Source organism: Coregonus lavaretus, assembly GCF_964263955.1.
Source record: "Coregonus lavaretus genome assembly, chromosome: 37".
NCBI lineage: Eukaryota > Metazoa > Chordata > Actinopteri > Salmoniformes > Salmonidae > Coregonus > Coregonus lavaretus.
In genome coordinates, this window is record NC_140024.1 from 28662293 (window position 1) to 28685443 (window position 23151).

Consider the following 23151-nt stretch of genomic DNA (forward strand, 5'->3'; position numbering starts at 1 on the left):
ATGGGAGAGGTGGACTTGAACAAAACTTGACTGTCTTCTATAATACTAACTTGTCCTATTCCCTCCCTGTCCTGTCCCCGTCCCTTCCTCAGCTGCGTCTCCTGTGTGTGGCCACCCAGCATGGTGATGCGGAGAGTGTAAGTTACCTCCTCCATGAGGCCCGTGTGCCCCTGCCCCTGGAGCCGTCGGAGGGAAACCCCGCCGTCCTTGCTGCCCACTATGGACATGTCAGCCTGGTCAGAGAGCTGCTCGACTCAGTACCAGGTGACAATGTTGTGCGTGCATGTGAGATATTTTCCACCTGTGTGTAGTTGTAGTAGTTAATAGATAGTAACAGATTGCATGAATTGTTTTGAAAGTGGGTGGGTGGGTGGGTGGGGGGTCTGTCTGTGTGTGTGTGTGTGTGTTAGTCATAGTTAATAGATGATAAACAGATTGCATGTCTCTCTCAGGTCCGTGTGTCCACAGAGATCTGCTGAACTGGATGTTGGTGTCGGCGTGCCAACAGGGTCACCTGGAGGTGGTTAGAATGTTGGTGCAGGGTTACCATGCTGACGCTGAGGACTGTGCCATCCACAACGAGGAGTTTGCTGTCATCACGGGGCTGCCTCTCTATGCTGCTGCACGCGCAGGTAGACGGCAAGACACACACAGTACACATGAACTGTACGTATGCACACATGTACTGTACGTATGCACACATACGCCACACATACACACACACACACAAAGGCACACAGTCCACAAATACCTCACACATAAGCCACACACACACACGCCTCACACAAAAGTAGAGAAGTATAGAAGCTTGCACTATAAGATGCTTTTACACATATGTTACTTCTCACGTTATTAGATATTACTGCACTGTTGGAGCTAGGAACACCAGCATTTCGCTACACCCGCAATAACATCTGCTAAATATGTGTATGCGACCAATAGAATTTGATTAGATTTTATGTACGCTTACATATTAGCCACTTTGGAACAAATGTTAGACTTAGACATTCATTCCTACTGTGGTGTGTTGTCAGGCTGACAACAGCAGACGGGGATTTCCTCCTACTCTGCTCTGTGTCTCGGATTCCACCTCCGATCCAACTCACTTCCTTATTCTGGTCATTAAGATCTAGGATCAGCTTCCCCTCCCCCAATCATACGCTTAACCATTAGAGGGGAAAATGCTAAACTGACCCAAAATCAGTGTCTATGGGCAACTTCACCCTACTCCGGGCCTATTGATGGAGAGCTGAGGAACACTTCCTGTTATCTTAGACCAGGGGTCTGTTCAGGAGGAGCAACATTACAGAACATCCAGATATCTAACTGTGTTCTGTCTAGGTAATGAGGACATAGCTAGTTTCCTGCTGCAGAATGGTGCTGGGTTCTCCTCCTACACCCTGATGGATTATCCTGCCTTCAGCAGACTGCTCCTTGAACAACGACTGGTAGAAGAAGCAGACACACACACAGGACCAGCAGGAGAAAAGGTGATTGAGGGGAATTGTGTGTGTATCTGTATTTATGTGTGTGGGTCTCTCTCTCTCTCTCTGTGAATGTGTTATGCTTTCCCCAGTGCGTCGGTCAGGTCAGACGCTGTCTGTGTGTTGTGCACTATGAAAATGTCTGCCAACATGTTGTGTTTTCTCACTCCCCCTCTAGCTACTATGTGGCCGTTGGTCAGGTCTGAAGCTGCCGTGGTTGGAGCTGGACTGGTTCATGGACGTGTCGTCCCGTATCTCCCACCTGGACCTGTCCTGTAACAGCCTCAGCACCCTGCCCTCCGTGGTTCCCTGGGGGCTCATACAGCTCCAGACCCTAGACCTCTCCAACAACCTGTTCAAAGAGCTGCCCACAGCACAAAGCTCACAGGAGATCATCTGCTCAAGGTGCTGCTCCACACACAACATTCACAGATGGGTTGTAGATGTTTAGGTGCAGATGCACACACACACACACACACACACACTCACACACACACACACACACACACACACACACACACACACACACACACACACTAGGGCTGGGCGGTAAAATGATATCTAGATTTTTTTCACATTTATGGATGATTCACGATATCTCCATTTTTAAAAATGGTTTCTCTAAATAAGCTTTGTTGTACAATTTAAAGGTCAAATACACTGCAGTCAGCAATAATCTAATGAATTCAGGGCTTGTGAAGTTATACCTAGGCTAAATATAAGCCTTCAACCATAAGACCCACTAATAATTAAATTATTTTATCAATATAGTTTTACCTGCTTTATTGCAATAATCACTGATCTGGCTTTCAAGTCTGTCTATGGAAATGCACTTTTTGTTACAAATGTAACCAGAACCCATGCATAATGCACATTCACTAATAATGGCTAACTTCTGGTAGCAGGCATTATAGAAAAGCCCACATGCTAGTGAGTAGCCAGCTAATATTTACATTTCAAGTTTAGCCAACTTGGATCTATTTGCTAGTTATGAACACACCCTTCTGTCCGTCTCCAATTGTTTGAACAGTATGCTAGCCTGTCCACTTTGTTTAGATGTTAAAATCAAATGGCCTACCTTATTTCTCAGAGTGAGAACGAGTTGCCAATTCCTTATATAATTGTGTTTTATACTCATTGCACATTTCTAAAACACAGACTAGACAGACAGTTTAAGTCTTTGGCTAAAATGCTGCTAACGGTACCGCATTAATTTTCCAGAATCAATGTTCATTGTTACTCCCGTTTTAGTGGTGTCTGCTCTGCATGAAATTTGAGTAGTTGAGACATAAAAAGGGTATCGTTGGAAAGGTTAACTTCTCTATTACAGTAAAGTCATGTATCCCAATGTGTTCCTAGCACCCACACACGCACTAACCCACACACACACAACCCCCTTGTGGGAACATAACATTCATTCCCATTCAAAATACAATTTTTCCCTAACCCGAAAACCTAACCCTAACCATAGCTCCTAAACCTAATTCTAACCCCAACTCTAATTCTAAACTTAACCTTAAACTCCCTAGAAATATCATTTGACTAACAAAATGCCCCCAGTTAGTCAACTTTTAGTTAGTTTACTATTCTTGTCGGGACTTCTAGGCTAGTAAACACGTCCACTGCAGTGTGTACAGTGTACACAAACATATGCACTGAGTATACCAAACATTAGAAACTCCTTCCTAATATTGAGTTGCACCCTCCCTTTTGCCCTCAGAACAGCCTCAATTTGTCGGGGCATGGACTCTACAAGGTGTCGAAAGCGTTCCACAGGGATGCTGGCCCATGTTGACTCCAATGCTTCCCACAGTTGTGTCAAGTTGGCTGGATGTCCTTTGGGTGATGGACCATTCTTGATACACACGGGAAACTGTTGAGCATGAAAACCCAGCAGCGTTGCAGTTCTTGACACACTTAAAGCGGTGCACCTGGCACCTACTACCATACCCCGTTCAAAGGCACTTACATGTTTTGTCTTGCTCATTCACCCTCTGAATGGCACACATACGCAATCCATGTCTCAATTGTCTCAAGGCTTAAAGATCCTTCTTTAACCTGTCTCCTCCCCTACACTGAATTGAGGTGGATTTAACAAGTGACATCAATAAGGGACCATAGCTTTCACCTGGTCAGTCTATGTCATGTAGAGAGTTCTTAATGTTTTGTCCACTCAGTGAATCTACTCTCTGTAGCTGTTCTGCAGATCTCCGTTGTATTGTTAGCCTCACCACCTCACCTAATCCTGACCCTGTTGTGTGTGTGTGTGTTGTTGTGTGTGTGTGTGTGTGTGTGTTGTTCTCTGCTACTGTCCTACTGTAGACTTCGCCAGGTGAATCTGTCTCAGAATGAGTTGACCAGCCTGCCGTCCGGACTGCTCCATCTCACCAGAGTCCAAAAGCTCTCCGCTGTTAAGAACAAGCTCACCTCCCTATTTGACATTCCTAATGGTATGATCCACCGCAAGTCAGTGTGGTCTTTGCTCTTTGCCCAAAATGTATTATATTTTTAATGATCTCCAATTGTTTCTCTGCTGTTTATTTTCTCTTTATTTGTTCATGTGAAGCACATTGTATTGCTACCTTGTACAAAATGTTTTATAGAAATTTTATAGATTGAACCTCTTCTGCTCTCTCCTCAGGTACTAACTGGATAGGTCTGCGTAAGCTGGAGGAGCTGGATGTGTCTGATAACTGTCTGACCAGTCTTCCTTCTGCTGTTCTGCACTCTTTCAAATCCCTCACGTCCCTCAAAGTCTGCCGGAACAGACTCACCAGCTTCCCTGACCCCTGGGCCTGCCCTCTGGTAGGCAGACACTACACTAGACATTATGGCCTGGTTCCATTTGGACCCCTAGCACCTTCCTTTAGATCCTACCCTGTTTAGTGTTCGTCTCATAGATATAGAACTAGTTGTATCTCTATGGTTCCCCTGGTAGGAACAAACTAGGGCCTGGTTCCTTTTGGACCCCTAGCACCTTCCTGTATCTCCTTTTAAATGTTCAGTTCTGAAAGGACTGGATAGGTGAAATAAATATGGTGGAAACTCCATTGGAGAGCTGGGTAGAACCATCACACTAGTTGCTTACGCCTATCCAGCCCTTTTAGATTTGTGACCGTTGTTGGGGTAGAGGTAAGAAGGTATTAGGTATTGAAATGGAAAGTGGCCATGTCTTTTAAATTATACAGACTCCTCTCAGGGAAGCTTCACTACCTCCTTTGCCTACTTGCATTCAGAGAACTTGAGTGATGGTTTTGAAACATCTTCTGGATGATGGGAGTCATTGATTTCCCCCTCTGTAGAAGCACTGTCGAGCCTCATCCAACGCCATCGAGAGTCTTCCCAATACCATCTCCATCTTCTGGAGAACTCAGCTGCAGGAGGTGGATTTCTCGGACAACGTCATCAAGGAGCTGCCCTCCTATATATTCGAGCTGGAGGTAAGGATGGGTAGCCCTGGTAGGGTTTGGCCTAAGCTTCAGCTCAGTGGGCTAACAGTGTTTTGAGTTGCACTTGTCATTCAGGTTCAATACTTGGGCAGTCTGAGCTGTACATATCACAGGTTCAATACCTGGGCTATTATGTGTAGCTCAAAACCCTGTTAGCCCACTGAGCTAAAGCCTAGGCCTAAGTACCTTAACACTGGGAGCATAGTTTCCTAAATGGTGGTTCATGGCTGATTCCGTTTGCGGCCTGGCTAGAAACATTGGATTTGTTGACTTGATGGGTCTAACCTGAATAAACCTCCCTAAACCTCCATAAGCTTTACTGTATTTATAAGAATATAATATGCCATTTAGCAGACGCTTTTATCCAAAGCGACTTACAGTCATGCGTGCATACATTTTTACGTATGGGTGGTCCCGGGGATCGAACCCACTACCCTGGTGTTACAAGCGCCATGCTCTACCAATTGAGCTACAGAGGACCACCAATACGTAAAAATGGGCGACCCGACCAAATTCACATAGAAATGTGCGTTATAGATCTGTCACTCATTGAAAGCAAGTCTAAGAAGCAGTAGATCAGTTCTATGTACGCTATTTCTATGCTTTCCGTTTAGTTTTTGTATCTTTTCCTTTCGGTTTTGTACACCAGCTTTAAACAGTTGAAAATACAATATTTTGGGTTATTGAAAATATATTTCACAGCGGTTTAGATGGTACAATGATTCTATACACTAATTGTTGGATTGTTTTGTCACATAAACTGAAATTACGCAAACTATTAGAATTTCTGCGACCAGGAAATGGCGGCGCGATTTCTGCATATTGAACCTTTAAGTAACCACTCACAAGATGTGAGGATTTCTGTATTAAACCTGTAGTTTTCCCAATGACCTCAAGGTGGCACTGCTGTACTACTCTGCAGTCAGTGAACCCCTACTGAAACAAAGATTCAGCTTTAGGATGATGAGTCATGGTACGCTTGATAAGGTTTTAAAGATATTAGCATAACAGTAATGATGAATGGAAATTTATGTTAAGCGTTTGTTTATTTTAGGCTCCTGAATTCCGAGGAGAACAATGGAATGTTTAATTTACCTCAGGAATGCTATGGGCTTTATGAAGCAATTTTCCAAATGTTTGTAAAGGAATGAGTACGGCAAGATTGTGGATTTCATTACCTCTCAATCTTTCTAAACATGTGTGGCAGAAGAGGAAGAGAAAGAGTGAGGAATAGAATAGAGGAAGAGAAACAGAAGATTGAGAGAATGACGGCAACAGTAGACAGGGTGGCGCAGTGGTCTAAGGCACTGCATCGCAGTGCTAACTGTGCCACCAGAGATCCTGGTTCGAATCCAGGCTCTGTCGTAGCCGGCCGCGACCGGGAGACCCATGGGGCGGTCCACAATTGGGCCCAGCGTCGTCCAGGGTAGGGGAGGGAATGGCCGGCAGGGATGTAGCTCAGTTGGTAGAGAATGGCGTTTGCAACGCCAGGGTTGTGGGTTCGATTCCCACGGGGGACCAGTATGAAAATTAATGTATGCACTCACTAACTGTAAGTCGCTCTGGGTAAGAGCGTCTGCTAAATGACTAAAATGTAATGTAAAATGTAAACAGGGACACTAGATGTGAGTTAAGTTATCATCACCACAGGCCATGCTTTGGTGACACTGTCTCTTTCTCTCTCTCTCCCTCCCTCCCCCTCTCTCTCCCGCTCACTATCTTTATCAGGCCCTGGTCTCTCTCAGACTGTGTAAGAATCAGATCTCCACTCTCCCGGCACCCAACAAGTGGAAATGCTCTCTGCTCAGAACCCTTGACCTCTCCAGGAACCAGCTGGGCAAGTAGGTGAAAGGTCATAGGTTATACATCTTACCACTCACACTTACGACCCGTCCAGAAACAACTACTAGCCCCTAGACATCTGAAGGTGCTACATAGTGAGTCCTAGGAGAGAACTCTAGACCTGGTCTCTCTCTATATCTCTCTCTGGTATAAGCAGTATGTTAGAAGCTCCACCTTTCCCTTTGACACGCTAGGTCAGAGTTTCACCTTATTGCTTAAACCATTCCAGTTCTTTCAGATCTCCAAGTGTCAAGGGGCTAGGAGTTGTTTCTGGACATGGCCTTAACCTCTTACTCTTCATGTCTTCCACTCACTTCAAGGCCTGGTTCCATGTTTAACTCTAGCTTCCTCCTTACCCTAGTCCTTACCTTTTTGGTGTTAGTAACTTTGGGTACTATAGATTAGTGAAAGTAATATGGTAGAAGCACTTATTCAGGGACACTTTACTACCTTCACCTGTCATTTGATATTGTAGAATACAGAAGGGGTAGGACTTGGGGGAAGGGGCAAATGACCGTATGGAACCTGGGGCTGTATGCATCAAGATCTAGGATCAGGTCCCGCCCTTTCCTTATTCAGGCCCCTAATCTTATTCATTATAATCTAAAAGGAAAAACTGATCCTAGATCAGCACTTTTCAACCGACATGGTAAACAATAGACAATACAACCAAGAATGCATGAATGTGATGGAAGTTGGAACCGCTTTGTTTCAGGACTGAGGAGGGACCCAAAACCAGGAAGCTGGCCTTCATGACCACATGGCACCGAAGAGACCCTGACCCAGGTACTGGTTCTGCACTCATGTGGACTGGCGCTGTTGACTGTAGTGTGACTTTAGTGGACTGTCATGGACTGGACTTTTGAACTTGACTGAATTGGACTGAACCATAGTGGTCTGTACTGATCTATAGTGGTTTGTAATGAACTGTAGTGAACTTGACTGGACTGGACTGATCTAAAGTGGTCTGTAACAGACTATTACAGCCAGGACTGGACTGTACTGGACTGGACTAGACTGGACTGGACTGGACTGGGACTGTGGCAGAATAATTCCTTTGTTGGTTGTCTGTTCAGATTCTCAGTCTGCCGGTTGTGGCCTGGACAGAGTTTAATAAGCAGCGATGCTGGCCACTGGTCACATTTGGGTCCTAAGCCCCTGCTCATGTGGTTTGGAACCCCCTCTATTTCACCCTGTCATAGGAGAAAAATGCCTCTCATCATGGTCATCTGGACCACACAGACTCTTAAGCCAGTCGTGCTCTCTCTCTCCCTCCATATCTCTCTCTTTTCTCTCCCTCTCTCTTCCTCCATCTCTCTCTCTTTTCTCTCCCTCTCTCTCCCTCCATATCTCTCTTTTCTCTCTCTCTCTCTCCCTCCATATCTCTCTTTTCTCTCTCTCTCCCTCCATATCTCTCTCTTTTCTCTCCCTCTCTCTTCCTCCATCTCTCTCTCTTTTCTCTCCCTCTCTCTCCCTCCATATCTCTCTCTTTTCTCTCTCTCTCTCTCCCTCCATATCTCTCTCTTTTCTCTTTTCTCTCTCTCTCCCTCCATATCTCTCTCTTTTCTCTCCCTCTCTCTTCCTCCATCTCTCTCTTTTCTCTCCCTCTCTCTCCCTCCATATCTCTCTCTTTTCTCTCCCTCTCTCCCTCCATTTCTCTCTCTTTTCTCTCCCTCTCTCTTCCTCCATCTCTCTCTCTTTTCTCTCCCTCTCTCTTCCTCCATATCTCTCTATTTTCTCTCTCTCTCTCTCTTCCTCCATCTCTCTCTTTCTCTCTCCCCCCTTCACTGACTGCTCCAGCAATTAGTAACCCCATACTGTACATCCTGATCCTGCAGTGACTGCTGATGGTCTTTGACCGTGTGTGTGTGTGTGTGTGTGTGTGTGTGTGTGTGTGTGCCTTTCCCCTGCTTGTCAGTATGCCCAATCGAGTTTCCAGTAATTTTGCGGGATACGTTGGAAGTGCTTTCCTTGAACGACAACCAGCTGGAGTGTGTGCCCCAGTCCGTGTGTGGCCTGAGAAACCTCACGGAGCTCTACCTCTCCAAGTAAGTGCCACAAGGCTCATCACACTAGCCTCCTTTCCTTGTCTCCTTTCCTTGTTTCCTCTCTTATCGATCTCACTCAGCTCTTTCACCACATTATTTCTCTAGTTAAGTCCATAGACTGACTATACTTTTCTTGTCTCCTCATCTACTTTCCTCACCAAGCTCTTCCATCCCAATTTAAATGCCCTAGGCTTGGTCCCAATCGCCTTAGCTCGCCTTCTTTCCTTGTCCCCTTCCTCCATAACTTCCTCATACTGAGGTGGAACACAACAGCTGAAAACTAGCCTTGTGGTCTCAGATGTATTTGTGCTGTCTTGCCAAATCTTATTGTCACCAACCTAGCTGAAAACCTATAAGGTAGTCATCTGTCCATTCCTGTCATCACACAGTTGTAATAACAAAGGGAAGGAGACAAGGAATGGAAGCATTTTAGAGTATTGGTACGCAGCCCCACTCTCTGGCTGTCCTGTCCAGTCCTTACTGTTGTGAACTGGTTTGGAGGCAGCTGTTGCCTGCTGTTCTGGCTGTGGGTCAGCAGGGTCACTGTTCTCTGTCTACTTCTCACAGTCTACCAGACTGCAGGCTCCAACAGGAATACATGGGCTTTGTCCCAAACGGCACCCTATTCCCTACATAGTGCACTACTTTTGACCAGAGACCTATGGGCGTCCCCATGGGCCCTGGACAAAAGTAGTGCACTATATATAGGCTGGTTGTTGCCCAGAGTGTGATCTAGAGGTTTAGCTGGAGATCAACAGCTTCCTCAATGTTATCATCTTTCCCACTCAGACTTTGTTTTGTTGTTATCCAGTCCTGTGTAATAACGGTCATTGTAGTCCTGGCTAGGCTAGTGAATGGAGTTAGTTCTCATCTCATCCAGAGCAAAAAGGCTACGGTCTCACCTTAGGAGTTATACAATAAGGTTGGTTTCCCGGGCACAGATTATGCCTAGTCAGTCCTCCAGATTTAATCTGTGTCCAGGAAACAGGCCCATTATTCCATTCTCTATGTTCACTTATTCACATAGCAACAGGACATGTTGTGGATGAGAAACACTTTGTCCCATTAGCATTCCCCTATATGTTTTCAGAGATCATATGATGGAAACACGTGACATTAACATTCACCCATCAAAGTGGTCCTCCAGTTCCTTTCCCTCTCTCCCCTGATCTGAGAACAGTAACCCAGGTATCCTGTATGTATAGTACCTAACTCCATCACTCTCTCCCCTGACCTGAGAACAGTAACCCAGGTATCCTGTATGTATAGTACCTAACTCCATCACTCTCTCCCCTGATCTGAGAACAGTAACCCAGGTATCCTGTATGTATAGTACCTAACTCCATCTCTCTCTCCCCTGATCTGAGAACAGTAATCCAGGTATTCGAGAGCTTCCAGCTGAGTTGGGGCAGCTCTCTAACCTGTGGCAGTTGGACATTGAGGACCTCAACATCACTAATGTTCCCCAGGACATCAGGAAAGAAGGTATGGTACCACCACACAGTGTGTAAAGTGTGTTTTTTGTGTGTGTGTGTGTGTGTGTGTGTGTGTGTGTGTGTGTGTGTACATATCTGTGTGTATTAAACATCTATCACATCTATCACTTTCAGGTCCAGCATCAGTGTTGTCCTTTCTCCGAGCCCACCTACGGAAGGCGGAGCCCTGTAAGCTGCTGAAGCTGCTTGTGATTGGTCCTCCTCGGCAGGGAAAGACGGCCCTCCTGGAGGTGTTACAGACGGGCAGGACCTCCCCATTCTCCCCTGCAGAACGAAACATCAGCACAGCTACTTGGGAACTGGACAGACCCAATGGTGTTAAAGCTAGCGTAAGAGAACACACACAAACATACAGAATTCACACACGCACGCGCACACATACACACACGCACGCCCAAGGTGCTTCCACCAAGTATTAACTCTTTGGTGTGAAGACATACGCAATCAATACATATTTTATTTGTTATTAATTAGAAACATTTTCTTTCATTTTTCTTTCACTTTGAAAATGTAGAGTAGATTGGTAGGGCAAAAATCAATTTGAGTCCATTATAAGATAACATTTGAAGGAAGCTAAATCAAATATGAAAAGTTTGCAATGCACACTGTTCTTCTGTTATTGCTCCCATGTCTTCCTATAACATGTTTTACTTCCAGAAAAGAGATCTGTATGAACTCATTATGCATTGGTTTAAAACAACATTACTTTTTATTATGTATTTCCATGAGAGCCTGGGCACCAGTCTGTTTTGAGCCTGGGCGCCAGTCTGTTTTTAGTCTGGGCACCAGTCTGTTTTGTGCTTGGGTGCCAGTCTGTTTTGTGCTTGGGCGCCAGTCTGTTTTGAGCCTGGGCGCCAGTCTGTTTTGAGCCTGGGCGCCAGTCTGTTTTGAGCCTGGGCGCCAGTCTGTTTTGTGCTTGGGCGCCAGTCTGTTTTGAGCCTGGGCGCCAGTCTGTTTTGAGCCTGGGCGCCAGTCTGTTTTGAGCCTGGGCGCCAGTCTGTTTTGAGCCTGGGCGCCAGTCTGTTTTGTGCTTGGGCGCCAGTCTGTTTTGAGCCTGGGCGCCAGTCTGTTTTGAGCCTGGGCGCCAGTCTGTTTTGAGCCTGGGCGCCAGTCTGTTTTGTGCTTGGGCGCCAGTCTGTTTTGAGCCTGGGCACCAGTCTGTTTTGAGCCTGGGCGCCAGTCTGTTTTGAGCCTGGGTGCCAGTCTGTTTTGAGCCTGGGCGCCAGTCTGTTTTGTGCTTGGGCGCCAGTCTGTTTTGAGCCTGGGCACCAGTCTGTTTTGAGCCTGGGCGCCAGTCTGTTTTGAGCCTGGGCGCCAGTCTGTTTTGAGCCTGGGCGCCAGTCTGTTTTGAGCCTGGGCGCCAGTCTGTTTTGTGCTTGGGTGCCAGTCTGTTTTGTGCTTGGGCGCCAGTCTGTTTTGAGCCTGGGCGCCAGTCTGTTTTGAGCCTGGGCGCCAGTCTGTTTTGAGCCTGGGCGCCAGTCTGTTTTGAGCCTGGGCGCCAGTCTGTTTTGAGCCTGGGCGCCAGTCTGTTTTGTGCTTGGGCGCCAGTCTGTTTTGAGCCTGGGCGCCAGTCTGTTTTGAGCCTGGGCACCAGTCTGTTTTGAGCCTGGGCGCCAGTCTGTTTTGAGCCTGGGCGCCAGTCTGTTTTGAGCCTGGGCACCAGTCTGTTTTGTGCTTGGGCGCCAGTCTGTTTTGAGCCTGGGCGCCAGTCTGTTTTGTGCTTGGGCGCCAGTCTGTTTTGAGCCTGGAATGGTTACTACGATTACATCATGTTACAATTTATCAAAGTAACACAAAGGCAGTCATGTTGACCCATTCCTAATCTCGGAAACCCAGAACTAAAATCTTGCTTAATTGCGTCAGATGCTCGATTAGGATACCATTTATTATACGTAGTCGGTCCACGAGAGATTAACCCATTCGTAATTCCTAATCTTGACACAATAATACAACATATCTCATCCTGTATAGACGTAGGGGTGGAATTGAGGGAGAAGGAGTAGGAACTGCGTTTCCAAAGTAAAACAAATTAGACATTTTACATTTTGGTATTTTAGTAGACGCTCTCTGTCAGTGCATTCAACTAAGGTAGGTTTTGACAGTGGTATAATTTTGTCACATAGTCATTGTTTTTGAGTGATTTATTTATTTTTCTTCTTCTTTTAATTCCACCACCGTAACAGATGGACTCTGTGGCGTTCAACGTGTGGGACATCGGCGGTCCGGCCAACATGTCCACGGTCAACCAGTGTTTCTTCACGGACAAGGCCCTGTATGTAGTCATCTGGAACCTAGCTCTGGGAGAGGAGGCTGTAGCCAATCTGCAGTCCTGGCTGCTTAACATTGAGGTGAGACAGAAAACATGTTAGTCGGACTAGTGCCATTTAGTGTCTTCTTTTTATTAAAGAAATACATTTGAAAAAAATGAATGAGATAGTTGGAAATAGAGGGAGAGCCAGGCTAGTGGGTGAACAGTAGGATTGAACCCCGGTCTCCGGTGGGGAGCAGTATATTCGACTGACTGGGAACATACTGACTGTGGTCCTCTGTAGCTCAGCTGGTAGAGCACGGCGCTTGTAACGCCAAGGTAGTGGGTTCGATCCCCGGGACCACCCATACACAAAAATGTATGCACGCATGACTGTAAGTCGCTTTGGATAAAAGCGTCTGCTAAATGGCATATTATTATTATTTTATAACCGCTAGCCCAAAGGCTCTGCATGACTGCCATGTATTTTCAATTAGTATTTTTTAAATATCCTTAAATGATTTGACCTGAATTGACTCCCCTATCTTTTCATGACTACAACATCTGTCTGTCAATATTCTATACAAATAATGCATTTTATTTTATAAATTGAATTTTTTGCATCCAAGGTGTTATACAACAATGGTAAAAATTATCTGAGAGAATAAAAGAGCCTCACTCTAATTATTTCAAGTGACTCTGACAGGTGTCAGTGTTTTTAACTACAAAGGTCATGTCTATTTCCACTGTGGGAAGGAACGGTCAGGTCACAGGACGTGGATGAGTTGTCCTGTTTGACCACAATGACCTTTGGGAGTCAAAATGTCAAACCTGTTGTAGTAAAACATCAAGAAAACTGACCACTGTCCTCATTCTCCACCTTTATGCCCTAAGTTTGCACTTCCCTTCATGAATTTAAAAAGAAAGGGCTGGTGTAGGAAATATAGTGGAAACTCGCTTACACAATCCAATGAATCCACAGAAGAATTGATTTAGATAAACGATCACATGTTAAAATACTTTAATACTGATAAAAACCTTTCTAGTCAGTCACTGTGCTGTATTTATTCGGATGAATATAGCGCCACCTACTGGCTGAGAAGGAGATCAGGGTGAAGTACTTCGGTACAGAATTGGGATGCAGGGTCAGAGCAGGTCTTTGTGGTCATACCCTACAGTGCCTTCAGAAAGTATTCAAACCCGTGGATTTATTCCACATTTTGTTGTGTTACAGCCTGAATTCCAAATGGGTTAAAAAATGTTTTTAAATCACCCATCTACACACAATACCCCATAATGACAACGTGAAAACATGTTTTTCAATTTTGTTTTTGCAAATTCATTGAAAATGAAATACAGAAATATCTAATTTACATAAGTATTCACACCCCTTTGCTATGACACTCCAAATTAAGCTCAGATGCATCCAATTTCCTTTGATCATCGTTAAGATGTCACTACAACTTGATTTGTATTCAGGCTGTACCACAACAAAATGTGGAATAAGTCTGTATGAATACTTTCTGAAGGAACTGTATAGGACTTCTGAACTTGACCTTTGACCTGCAGGCGCGTGCCCCTAACTCTGCGGTGGTGGTGGTGGGTACCCACCTGGACCTGATCGACACCAAGTTCCGTACAGAGCGGGTGGCCACACTGAGGGCCTACATCCTGGCACTCAGCAGGTCTCCATCAGGCGCCAGGGCCAGTGGCTACCCAGACATCACCTGGAAACACCTGCAGTGAGTCATACACAGAGACCGTAGGGGACACACACACACAGTCACACACACACACACACAGTCACGTTACCACACACACACACACACACAGTCACGTTACCACACACAGTCAGGCGCACACACACAGTTTTGATTTCCTCAACCCTTGGCATGAAAGTGTGTTAATATGACTCTGTATGTGGTGTGTGTGTGTGTGTGTTCAGTGAGGTATCGTGTAAGACCCAGGAGGGTCTGGATGGTCTGAGGAGGTTGATCTTCCAGGTGGCCTGCTACATGAAGGACAACAGCAGTAGTTCAGCTAGCGGACACAAGCTGGTGGGCAGACTGGTAAGTGTGTGTGTGTTTCTGTGTGTGCATGCATGCTTGCTTGTGTATAAAGCTCTTGTGTGGGTAACCCCAGACTCAGAATTCAAATGCGTTATGAACCCTCTATAACCCTTCATAGATCCCAAAGAGCTACCTGACGCTGCAACAAGCGGTGCTAGGTGAGCGGGGGCGGCGGGACGCAGAAGACGAGGTCCAGTACCTGACAGACGCACAGCTGGACCTCGTCATAGAGCAGAACCCAGGAAGTGACATCAGAGACTACGAGGACCTGCAGACCGGTACCAAACCCCTCTCCTTTTTAGCCATTATTTATTTATCGACCTTATTTCATTAAAGGCCCATTGCAGGCAAAAACGTGATTTTCCTGTGTGTTATATATATTTCCACACTATGAGGTTGGAATAATACAGTGAAATTGTGAAAAATATGAAAATGCACTTTTAGTATAAGAGCTGAAATTTCAGACTGTTTTGGTAGGATGGAGTTTGGGCCTTCCTTGGAGACGTCACCATGCAGTTAATAGACCAATAAGAAAGAGTTCCAAACCTCTCTGCCAATAACAGCACATTTTCAGTTTTCCCCTCCCCACTCAGACCACTCCCAGGCAGTCCTAGCAAAATTCTTGCTTGAGAAATTGCCCTTTGCTAAGAAGCTGTTTTTCTTTCTTTTTGACCATTTTAATTTAAAACAATCACAGTAAGGTATTAAAGGGAAAACTCCACCCAAAAACTATCTTCTGGTATTTGTTTCTTTAGTCCATTGTTGATATTGTCCCAAAATGTTTTGCATGTCAACAATCAAGTTTTCAAGATATCTAACTTTAAAAATACATATACAGCCGGTATGATGCTGTATATCTGTATTTTGAAAGTTATATATCTTGAAAACTTGATTGCTGACATGCAAAACATTTCAACAATGGACTAATGAAACAAATACCAAAAGATAGTTTTTGGTTGGAATTTTCCTTGAATTGTTACCCAGAAATTATTTGAGATAAAAAAAACTGCTGCGTTGGTACTTTTTTAAAAGCATTTTAATATTGCATGAATCGATTCAATGGTTTTATACACAATTACACATACTCTCTTCAAGTTGGCTTTCTCATCCTTTTACATATTGTGTAGACCAGGGGCCACTAACCTTGGTCCTCCTGGAGAAGTACAACAACTAACCCTCCTGGTTGAACTAACATTTACATTTTAGTCATTTAGTAGACACTCTTATCCAGTGCATACATTTCATACTTTTTCCCCCATGTACTGGTCCCCCGTGGGAATCGAACCCACTACCCTGGCGTTGCAAGCGCCATGCTCTACCAACTGAGCCACACAGGACCATAGTATATCATATACTGCATTGTCCAGACTATTATATTCCATTTTTCCGTATGAACATATTCCTCTTCATTATCCCGACCTCCATCTTGTTTTATTTCTGTTTTATTGTGCTGCTGATCTTGATTGCTGCATTGATGGGAAAGAGCAGACAAGGGTATTTCACTGTACTTGTGCACGTGACAGTAAAAACTTGAAACTTGATCTCTTCCCACCCTCTCTCCCTCCCTCATCCCTCTCTCCAGCCATAAGCTTCCTGATCGAGACAGGCACCCTCCTCCACTTCCCAGACACCAGTCACGGCCTGTGTACCCTCTACTTCCTCTGTCCCGTGTGGCTGTCGGAGTGTCTGGAGCGGATCATCCACCTGAAGAGCTCCCGATCGGTGGCCTGGAACGGGGTGATCCGAGCGGAGGACCTCCGCATGCTCCTGGTGGGAACGGGCTTCACCCAGCAGACGGAGGAGCAGTACTTCCAGTTTCTGGCCAAGTTTGAGATTGCTCTGCCTGTGGCCAGCGATAGGTATGGACGGGCGGTTCTCCAAGCTGGGCCCTGGGCCATGTTCAGCAGAGCACAACATTGTGGACCATTCAGATAGAAATGTCTTATTTAGAACAAGCCTGCCTCTCTGATTTGTAGAATAAGGAATCTAGTCAGGTCTATTCGTGACATTTCTATCTGCAACATTCCACTAAGTTTGCCTACTGAACATGGCCCAGCTACATGGAGACTGATTCTCAGATATGATGTGCACTATCGTGCTGACCTGAACTGTTCAGGCTCATGTTCTTTTCACAATGCACTTTGTGGCACGGCTTAGCTCTCTGAAAGCAAACAGAACTGACCCTCTCATATATCTGCCCCACCTCGTTCCCCTTATGGACATCCATAACTTCTAACCCTACCTCTGTCCTGCTCCTCCTATACCGTTACCTGATCCCCCACCACCTGTCTCTTAAAGCAGCTATGGACATTCATGGTTTCCTTATTCCTCTTCCCTACATTTAACTCTACCTTTTCTCCCCTATAGTTACCTCCTCCCCCACCTCCTTCCTCCTAAACCTGCTATGGACATCCACGGCTTCCGCCAAGAGACCGCCAACACCATCCAGCGGCTCTTCAAGATGAGCTTCGTGCCGGCGGGATTCTGGGAACGTTTCATCGCCCGCATGCTCATCAGCCTCACAGAGATGGACCTCCAGGTAACAGGGTTTCCCACCCACACCTGCATTGGCAGTTTAACAGGGTTTACTGGTGACACCCGCAGGGGCATTGAAAAGGCTGTATAGAAGTCTGTAAAACTCGTACGTGTCAGATGCCATTTATGTAAAGAAATGGAGCATATTCACTGAGTATACAGCATATGTAATTATGCTCTTCAATAAAACACATTTGAAACCTACACTATATTCAATATGTTTTGTAAGATTATGGTGGGGGTTGGGTTGGGGCAAAAGACAGAATGCAAGACAATTGTATCTGTTGTGCTCACAGGCTTGTACCTATTCTTAAAACTCTTCCTTTCTGTGTTGTCCTAGTCCTGTGAGCCTAAGAGGAATGCTAAGTGTTCTCTCTGTGTTGTCCTAGTCCTGTGAGCCTAAGAGGAATGCTAAGAGTTCTCTCTGTGTTGTCCTAGTCCTGTGAGCCTAAGAGGAATGCTAAGTGTTCTCTCTGTGTTGTCCTAGTCCTGTGAGCCTAAGAGGAATGCTAAGTGTTCTCTCTGTGTTGTCCTAGTCCTGTGAGCCTAAGAGGAATGCTAAGAGTTCTCTCTGTGTTGTCCTAGTCCTTTGAGCCTAAGAAGAATGCTAAGAGCGAACGGAGGAGGACCACGGTGATCTACAATTTTGCGGGGACAGGCAGCCAACAGAGGAACCGCTGTAGCACCTTCAGAGTCCGCCGCAGTAAGACCATCTACTGGAGAGAGGGACTACTGGTCACCTTCGACGGAGGGTATCTAAGGTGAGGGATTAAGGGTCGGGTACATTGGGGTAACTTACTTGAAATGCATGCGTGTAACTCGAATGTTCGAGCAAATCTCCCATTGACTCCCATGCATAATGTTTGAGTTAGGATTTGGCTAACCTCGTCCCCAGGCTATTGCGCACAGCACATATAAGCCTGGGATTTCAACCATTCAAAGTTGGCCTTAGTGGGAGTGACCATAGAATTATATGGCAGTAACCTACTGAGTAAAGTATTTGTCATCATATCATTTTAACAAATCACACAACTGCGAGCCGTGGGGAGGGTTAGGAGGAAGGTGTTGTGGGAGATGATTGGTTTGTAAATTAAGCCGATTAAGCCAATACCTATGTGGCGGGAGTTTCTCCCGGTCTTTCTGTATTGGCTAATGAAAGCCAAGTTTGACGCGTTGGTCCAACACTCTTCGCGCATTTGGGCGGAAGTGTCTGGGAGCGAGATTAGGATATGGCCCAATGTTAGGTAAATAAATACTGTATGCCTTACTGTGTAGCACCTTTTCACAAACACATGCTCTACAACAAGGTGTTGATTTCGCTGACATCATCCGTCAGGAAGAGTGCCAAACCCCGGCTAAACGCTAAATGAGCAGACCTAATTAATCAAACCCAGAGCCGGCTCAGCATTGCATACAGGGCTAATTAGCCAGGCACTTAATGATAGGTCTTAAAAATGCACATGTACTGTTATTATGTGCTTCATTGTGTAATTATTAGAGAACAAGTTTAAAAGTGCTACATAAAACGACTTACACATTTGCCGGTATATTTCCTAAAACACAGTGTGTGCATCTTTCTCTTAACTTACAGCATATTGAGATACTTTCTCTAATGAAACATGCTGATAATAGATTATTACCATTACACCTAATGTGTACCTAATGAAATCTCTTAAAAAGTGCACATGTACATCTGAGTGTTGTCAGTGGGCTCTAAGGCTCTTAGTTAGCACATACAGTACCTTCAGCAGAGGGACGCTTTCAAAGAACCTTTAGAGAACAAAGAACCTTTAGAGAACAAAGAACCTTTAGAGAACAAAGAACCTTTAGAGAACAAAGAACCTTTAGAGAACAAAGAACCTTTAGAGAACAAAGAACCTTTAGAAAACACATCTGGGAACATAGAGTGTGGGGACTCAACTCCTTTCCTCTGTTGCATTTTTTTGTGCTAAAATGTTTATTATTTTGTTATCAATGTAATTGTTTAAGTTGTTGCGTTTTGAGGTCACTAAGGACCTGTTTCCTGGGCACAGATTAAAGGGGAAGTTCAGTATTTTACCATTTAATGTCAGAAGTATCTTCACCCTGAAAGTAGTTTAGAAGCCAGGATGTAATCAATGGTCCAGTTTAAACCGCCACCACAAACTTCAGCTAACTTTAGCCAGCGTTAGCTGGCCCATAATACTTTCAGAGTAGTCATCAAGTAGTACAATCCTGAACTTCCCCTTTAAGCCAACTCCTAGTCATCGACTAAAAAGCATAATGGAGATTCTCCAAGTGATTTCTAGTCCAGGAATAGGCTTCTCTGGGTCTGAGAAACCAGCCATACAGTAAGTCTGTTACAGTTGCACAGGATTTTATTTGAAGATCAACTTGAGGTCATCTGCAAACCTCAAGCCCTCTGTGAAATGTAATAGCAGACTGTGGGCAACATTTTCTTAGTGCAAAAGCATTGTGTAAAGTGCAAAAATGACCATAAACCTAATTATAATCTGGCAGCGTGATTTAATTTGAATCTTTTCTTCACGAAAGTGCATTATAAAGATGTGACTTTATGTATTGCTCAGTTTACTAAACTAGTTAAATAATTGTCTCCTTTTATAATGCATATTGTTGAAGAAGAAATGTCAAATGAAATCACACTGCTACATTATAATGATGTTTACAGTATTTGTTGTACTTTGCACAATGCTTTAGCTCTATGAAAAGTGCTGCCTGTGTTCATCTGAAAGCACAGGTTGGGTGACAATGGTTGAGACGGAGCTGACCATTAACTTTCACCTCTCAGTTCAGATAGCAGAAAGGAGATGAGAGGTACACACTTTAGACTATTGACATGCACACTCTCCAACTTCCTCTCTCTCTCTCTCTCTCTCTCTCTCCCTCTCTCCTTCCCTCTCCCGTCTCCCTCCCTCCCTTGGCAGTGTGGAATCGACTGATGTCAACTGGAAGAGGAAGAAAAGCGGAGGCATCAAGATCATTTGTCAATCAGAGACCAGGGATTTTTCAGCCATGGCCTTCGTTACGGATCACGTCAACTCCCTCATCGAACAGTGGTTCCCTGGTGAGGCTTCTCTCTCTCAATTCAATGAAATTCAAATGGCTTTATTGGCACGGGAAACATATGTTTACATTGCCAAAGCAAGTGAAATAGATAATAAACAAAATTGAAATAATCAGAAATGAACAGTGAACATTATACTCAAAGTTTCAAAGGAATGGAGACATTACTCTCTCTATCTCTCAGCATGACAGCCACAGTCTGTCATATTTCCTGCTGATGACTCATAAGTGTTGATGACTCATAAGTCATTATTCCACATCAAACTCCTGATGCTGCTTTTAGATCACCTGTCACAATACAGCACTTAGCCGACTGCTCAGCATGGTGGGTGTGTTGTGATCTGCGTATGTGCATGCGTTCATATTTGTGTTTTGGTTTCCCGCTCAGCTGGGGCCACTCATATGAAAACGTATGCACACATGACTGTAAATCGCTTTGGATAAAGGTATTGGATGACTAAGTGATTAACGTTGATTGGGGATTTATTTACACTGACATGCATGAGTCATTCAGAATGTCTATATTTACATGGGCCCAAGGCCAAGTCCTAACTGGTGATACATACCTGTCAGATAAACCATGCAGTAATGTCAATGGGATTCATGCCCAGAAAGTTATGTCTCAAGTTAATTGGGATTCAGTCTGTTGGTGTGTCCCTGTCTCTGTGTGCACTCCTCCATATCCCCTTTCTTTTGATAAGATAATCAATTATTTTCCCTAAAGGGGAAGTTTGATTGCACCAATAGATACACCACCAGTAAATACACAGTACATACACAAAAAACAGCACCTCTTCAATGACTTCAGCTTCATGTCCTAGGCTGGAATCCGTGGCAGTCAAGATCGTTGGTCACCATTGACTGGTGTTCACACTTCATAATTACTTCATAATTATCAGCTAGCTATACAGTGGGGGAAAAAAGTATTTAGTCAGCCACCAATTGTGCAAGTTCTCCCACTTAAAAAGATGAGAGAGGCCTGTAATTTTCATCATAGGTACACGTCAACTATGACAGACAAATTGAGAGAAAAAAATCCAGAAAATCACATTGTAGGATTTTTAATGAAGTTATTTGCAAATTATGGTGGAAAATAAGTATTTGGTCACCTACAAACAAGCAAGATTTCTGGCTCTCACAGACCTGTAACTTCTGCTTTAAGAGGCTCCTCTGTCCTCCACTCGTTACCTGTATTAATGGCACCTGTTTGAACTTGTTATCAGTATAAAAGACACCTGTCCACAACCTCAAACAGTCACACTCCAAACTCCACTATGGCCAAGACCAAAGAGCTGTCAAAGGACACCAGAAACAAAATTGTAGAACTGCACCAGGCTGGGAAGACTGAATCTGCAATAGGTAAGCAGCTTGGTTTGAAGAAATCAACTGTGGGAGCAATTATTAGGAAATGGAAGACATACAAGACCACTGATAATCTCCCTCGATCTGGGGATCCACGCAAGATCTCACCCTGTGGGGTCAAAATGATCACAAGTACGGTGAGCAAAAATCCCAGAACCACACGGGGGGACTTAGTGAATGACCTGCAGAGAGCTGGGACCAAAGTAACAAAGCATACCATCAGTAACACACTACGCCGCCAGGGACTCAAATCCTGCAGTGCCAGACGTGTCCCCCTGCTTAAGCCAGTACATGTCCAGGCCCGTCTGAAGTTTGCTAGAGTGCATTTGGATGATCCAGAAGAGGATTGGGAGAATGTCATATGGTCAGATGAAACCAAAATAGAACTTTTTGGTAAAAACTCAACTCGTCGTGTTTGGAGGACAAAGAATGCTGAGTTGCATCCAAAGAACACCATACCTACTGTGAAGCATGGGGGTGGAAACATCATGCTTTGGGGCTGTTTTTCTGCAAAGGGACCAGGACGACTGATCCGTGTAAAGGAAAGAATGAATGGGGCCATGTATCGTGAGATTTTGAGTGAAAACCTCCTTCCATCAGCAAGGGCATTGAAGATGAAACGTGGCTGGGTCTTTCAGCATGACAATGATCCCAAACACACCGCCCGGGCAACGAAGGAGTGGCTTCGTAAGAAGCATTTCAAGGTCCTGGAGTGGCCTAGCCAGTCTCCAGATCTCAACCCCATAGAAAATCTTTGGAGGGAGTTGAAAGTCTGTGTTGTCCAGCGACAGCCCCAAAACATCACTGCTCTAGAGGAGATCTGCATGGAGGAATGGGCCAAAATACCAGCAACAGTGTGTGAAAACCTTGTGAAGACTTACAGAAAACATTTGACCTGTGTCATTGCCAACAAAGGGTATATAACAAAGTATTGAGAAACTTTTGTTATTGACCAAATACTTATTTTCCACCATAATTTGCAAATAAATTCATTAAAAATCCTACAATGTGATTTTCTGGATTTTTTTCTTCTCATTTTGTCTGTCATAGTTGACGTGTACCTATGATGAAAATTACAGGCCTCTCATCTTTTTAAGTGGGAGAACTTGCACAATTGGTGGCTGACTAAATACTTTTTTTCCCCACTGTATGTGAATCGTAATAATCTAGCTAACCAGATGGATTTACAGGCAAAAATAACCTACAACTAATGTTATGCAAGGTATATGTAAATTCTTCGTGGGTAGCTAGCTGCCAATTCTTCATGGCTATCTACATAGCTAGCTAACAGTAGTAGCTAGCCAGTCAACGTTAGCCCTATTGCCTTACAATGGGCTTGCGATCTATCCACACTACAGTGGGTAGTGTAGGCAGGTAAACATGCCAAAATTAACACAGTATATATTTATTAATGTATCAAGATAAAATATTGAAGTCAGGCAACATATGAGATGTGAATGGGCAACATTTCATTCTGAAGTCGGAGTTTATTTTCTCTCGCTTCAGCTCAAATGATGTCCGCCATTGATTTCAAGAAATTGTGCGTCGATTATTT

The 23151-nt window shown here is 44.6% G+C and overlaps 1 protein-coding gene across 1 annotated transcript in view; it reads left to right on the forward strand.

Annotated features, from left to right (window-relative positions):
- Positions 1-23151, forward strand: part of lrrk1 (leucine-rich repeat kinase 1) — a gene marked incomplete at its 5' end in the record, with an annotated part of 62607 nt that continues 39456 nt past the window's right edge. The window contains 21 exons of the mRNA XM_084154122.1: positions 1-9; positions 93-264; positions 453-632; positions 1342-1490; positions 1663-1889; positions 3807-3934; positions 4126-4289; positions 4787-4924; positions 6662-6774; positions 7491-7561; positions 8694-8823; positions 10196-10308; positions 10434-10648; positions 12503-12667; positions 14137-14309; positions 14513-14636; positions 14755-14914; positions 16219-16495; positions 17004-17175; positions 17757-17932; positions 20096-20235. Of these exons, the coding sequence (XP_084010248.1) occupies positions 1-9; positions 93-264; positions 453-632; positions 1342-1490; positions 1663-1889; positions 3807-3934; positions 4126-4289; positions 4787-4924; positions 6662-6774; positions 7491-7561; positions 8694-8823; positions 10196-10308; positions 10434-10648; positions 12503-12667; positions 14137-14309; positions 14513-14636; positions 14755-14914; positions 16219-16495; positions 17004-17175; positions 17757-17932; positions 20096-20235 (3196 nt within the window). The remainder of the gene's footprint in view (positions 10-92; positions 265-452; positions 633-1341; positions 1491-1662; positions 1890-3806; positions 3935-4125; positions 4290-4786; positions 4925-6661; positions 6775-7490; positions 7562-8693; positions 8824-10195; positions 10309-10433; positions 10649-12502; positions 12668-14136; positions 14310-14512; positions 14637-14754; positions 14915-16218; positions 16496-17003; positions 17176-17756; positions 17933-20095; positions 20236-23151) is intronic.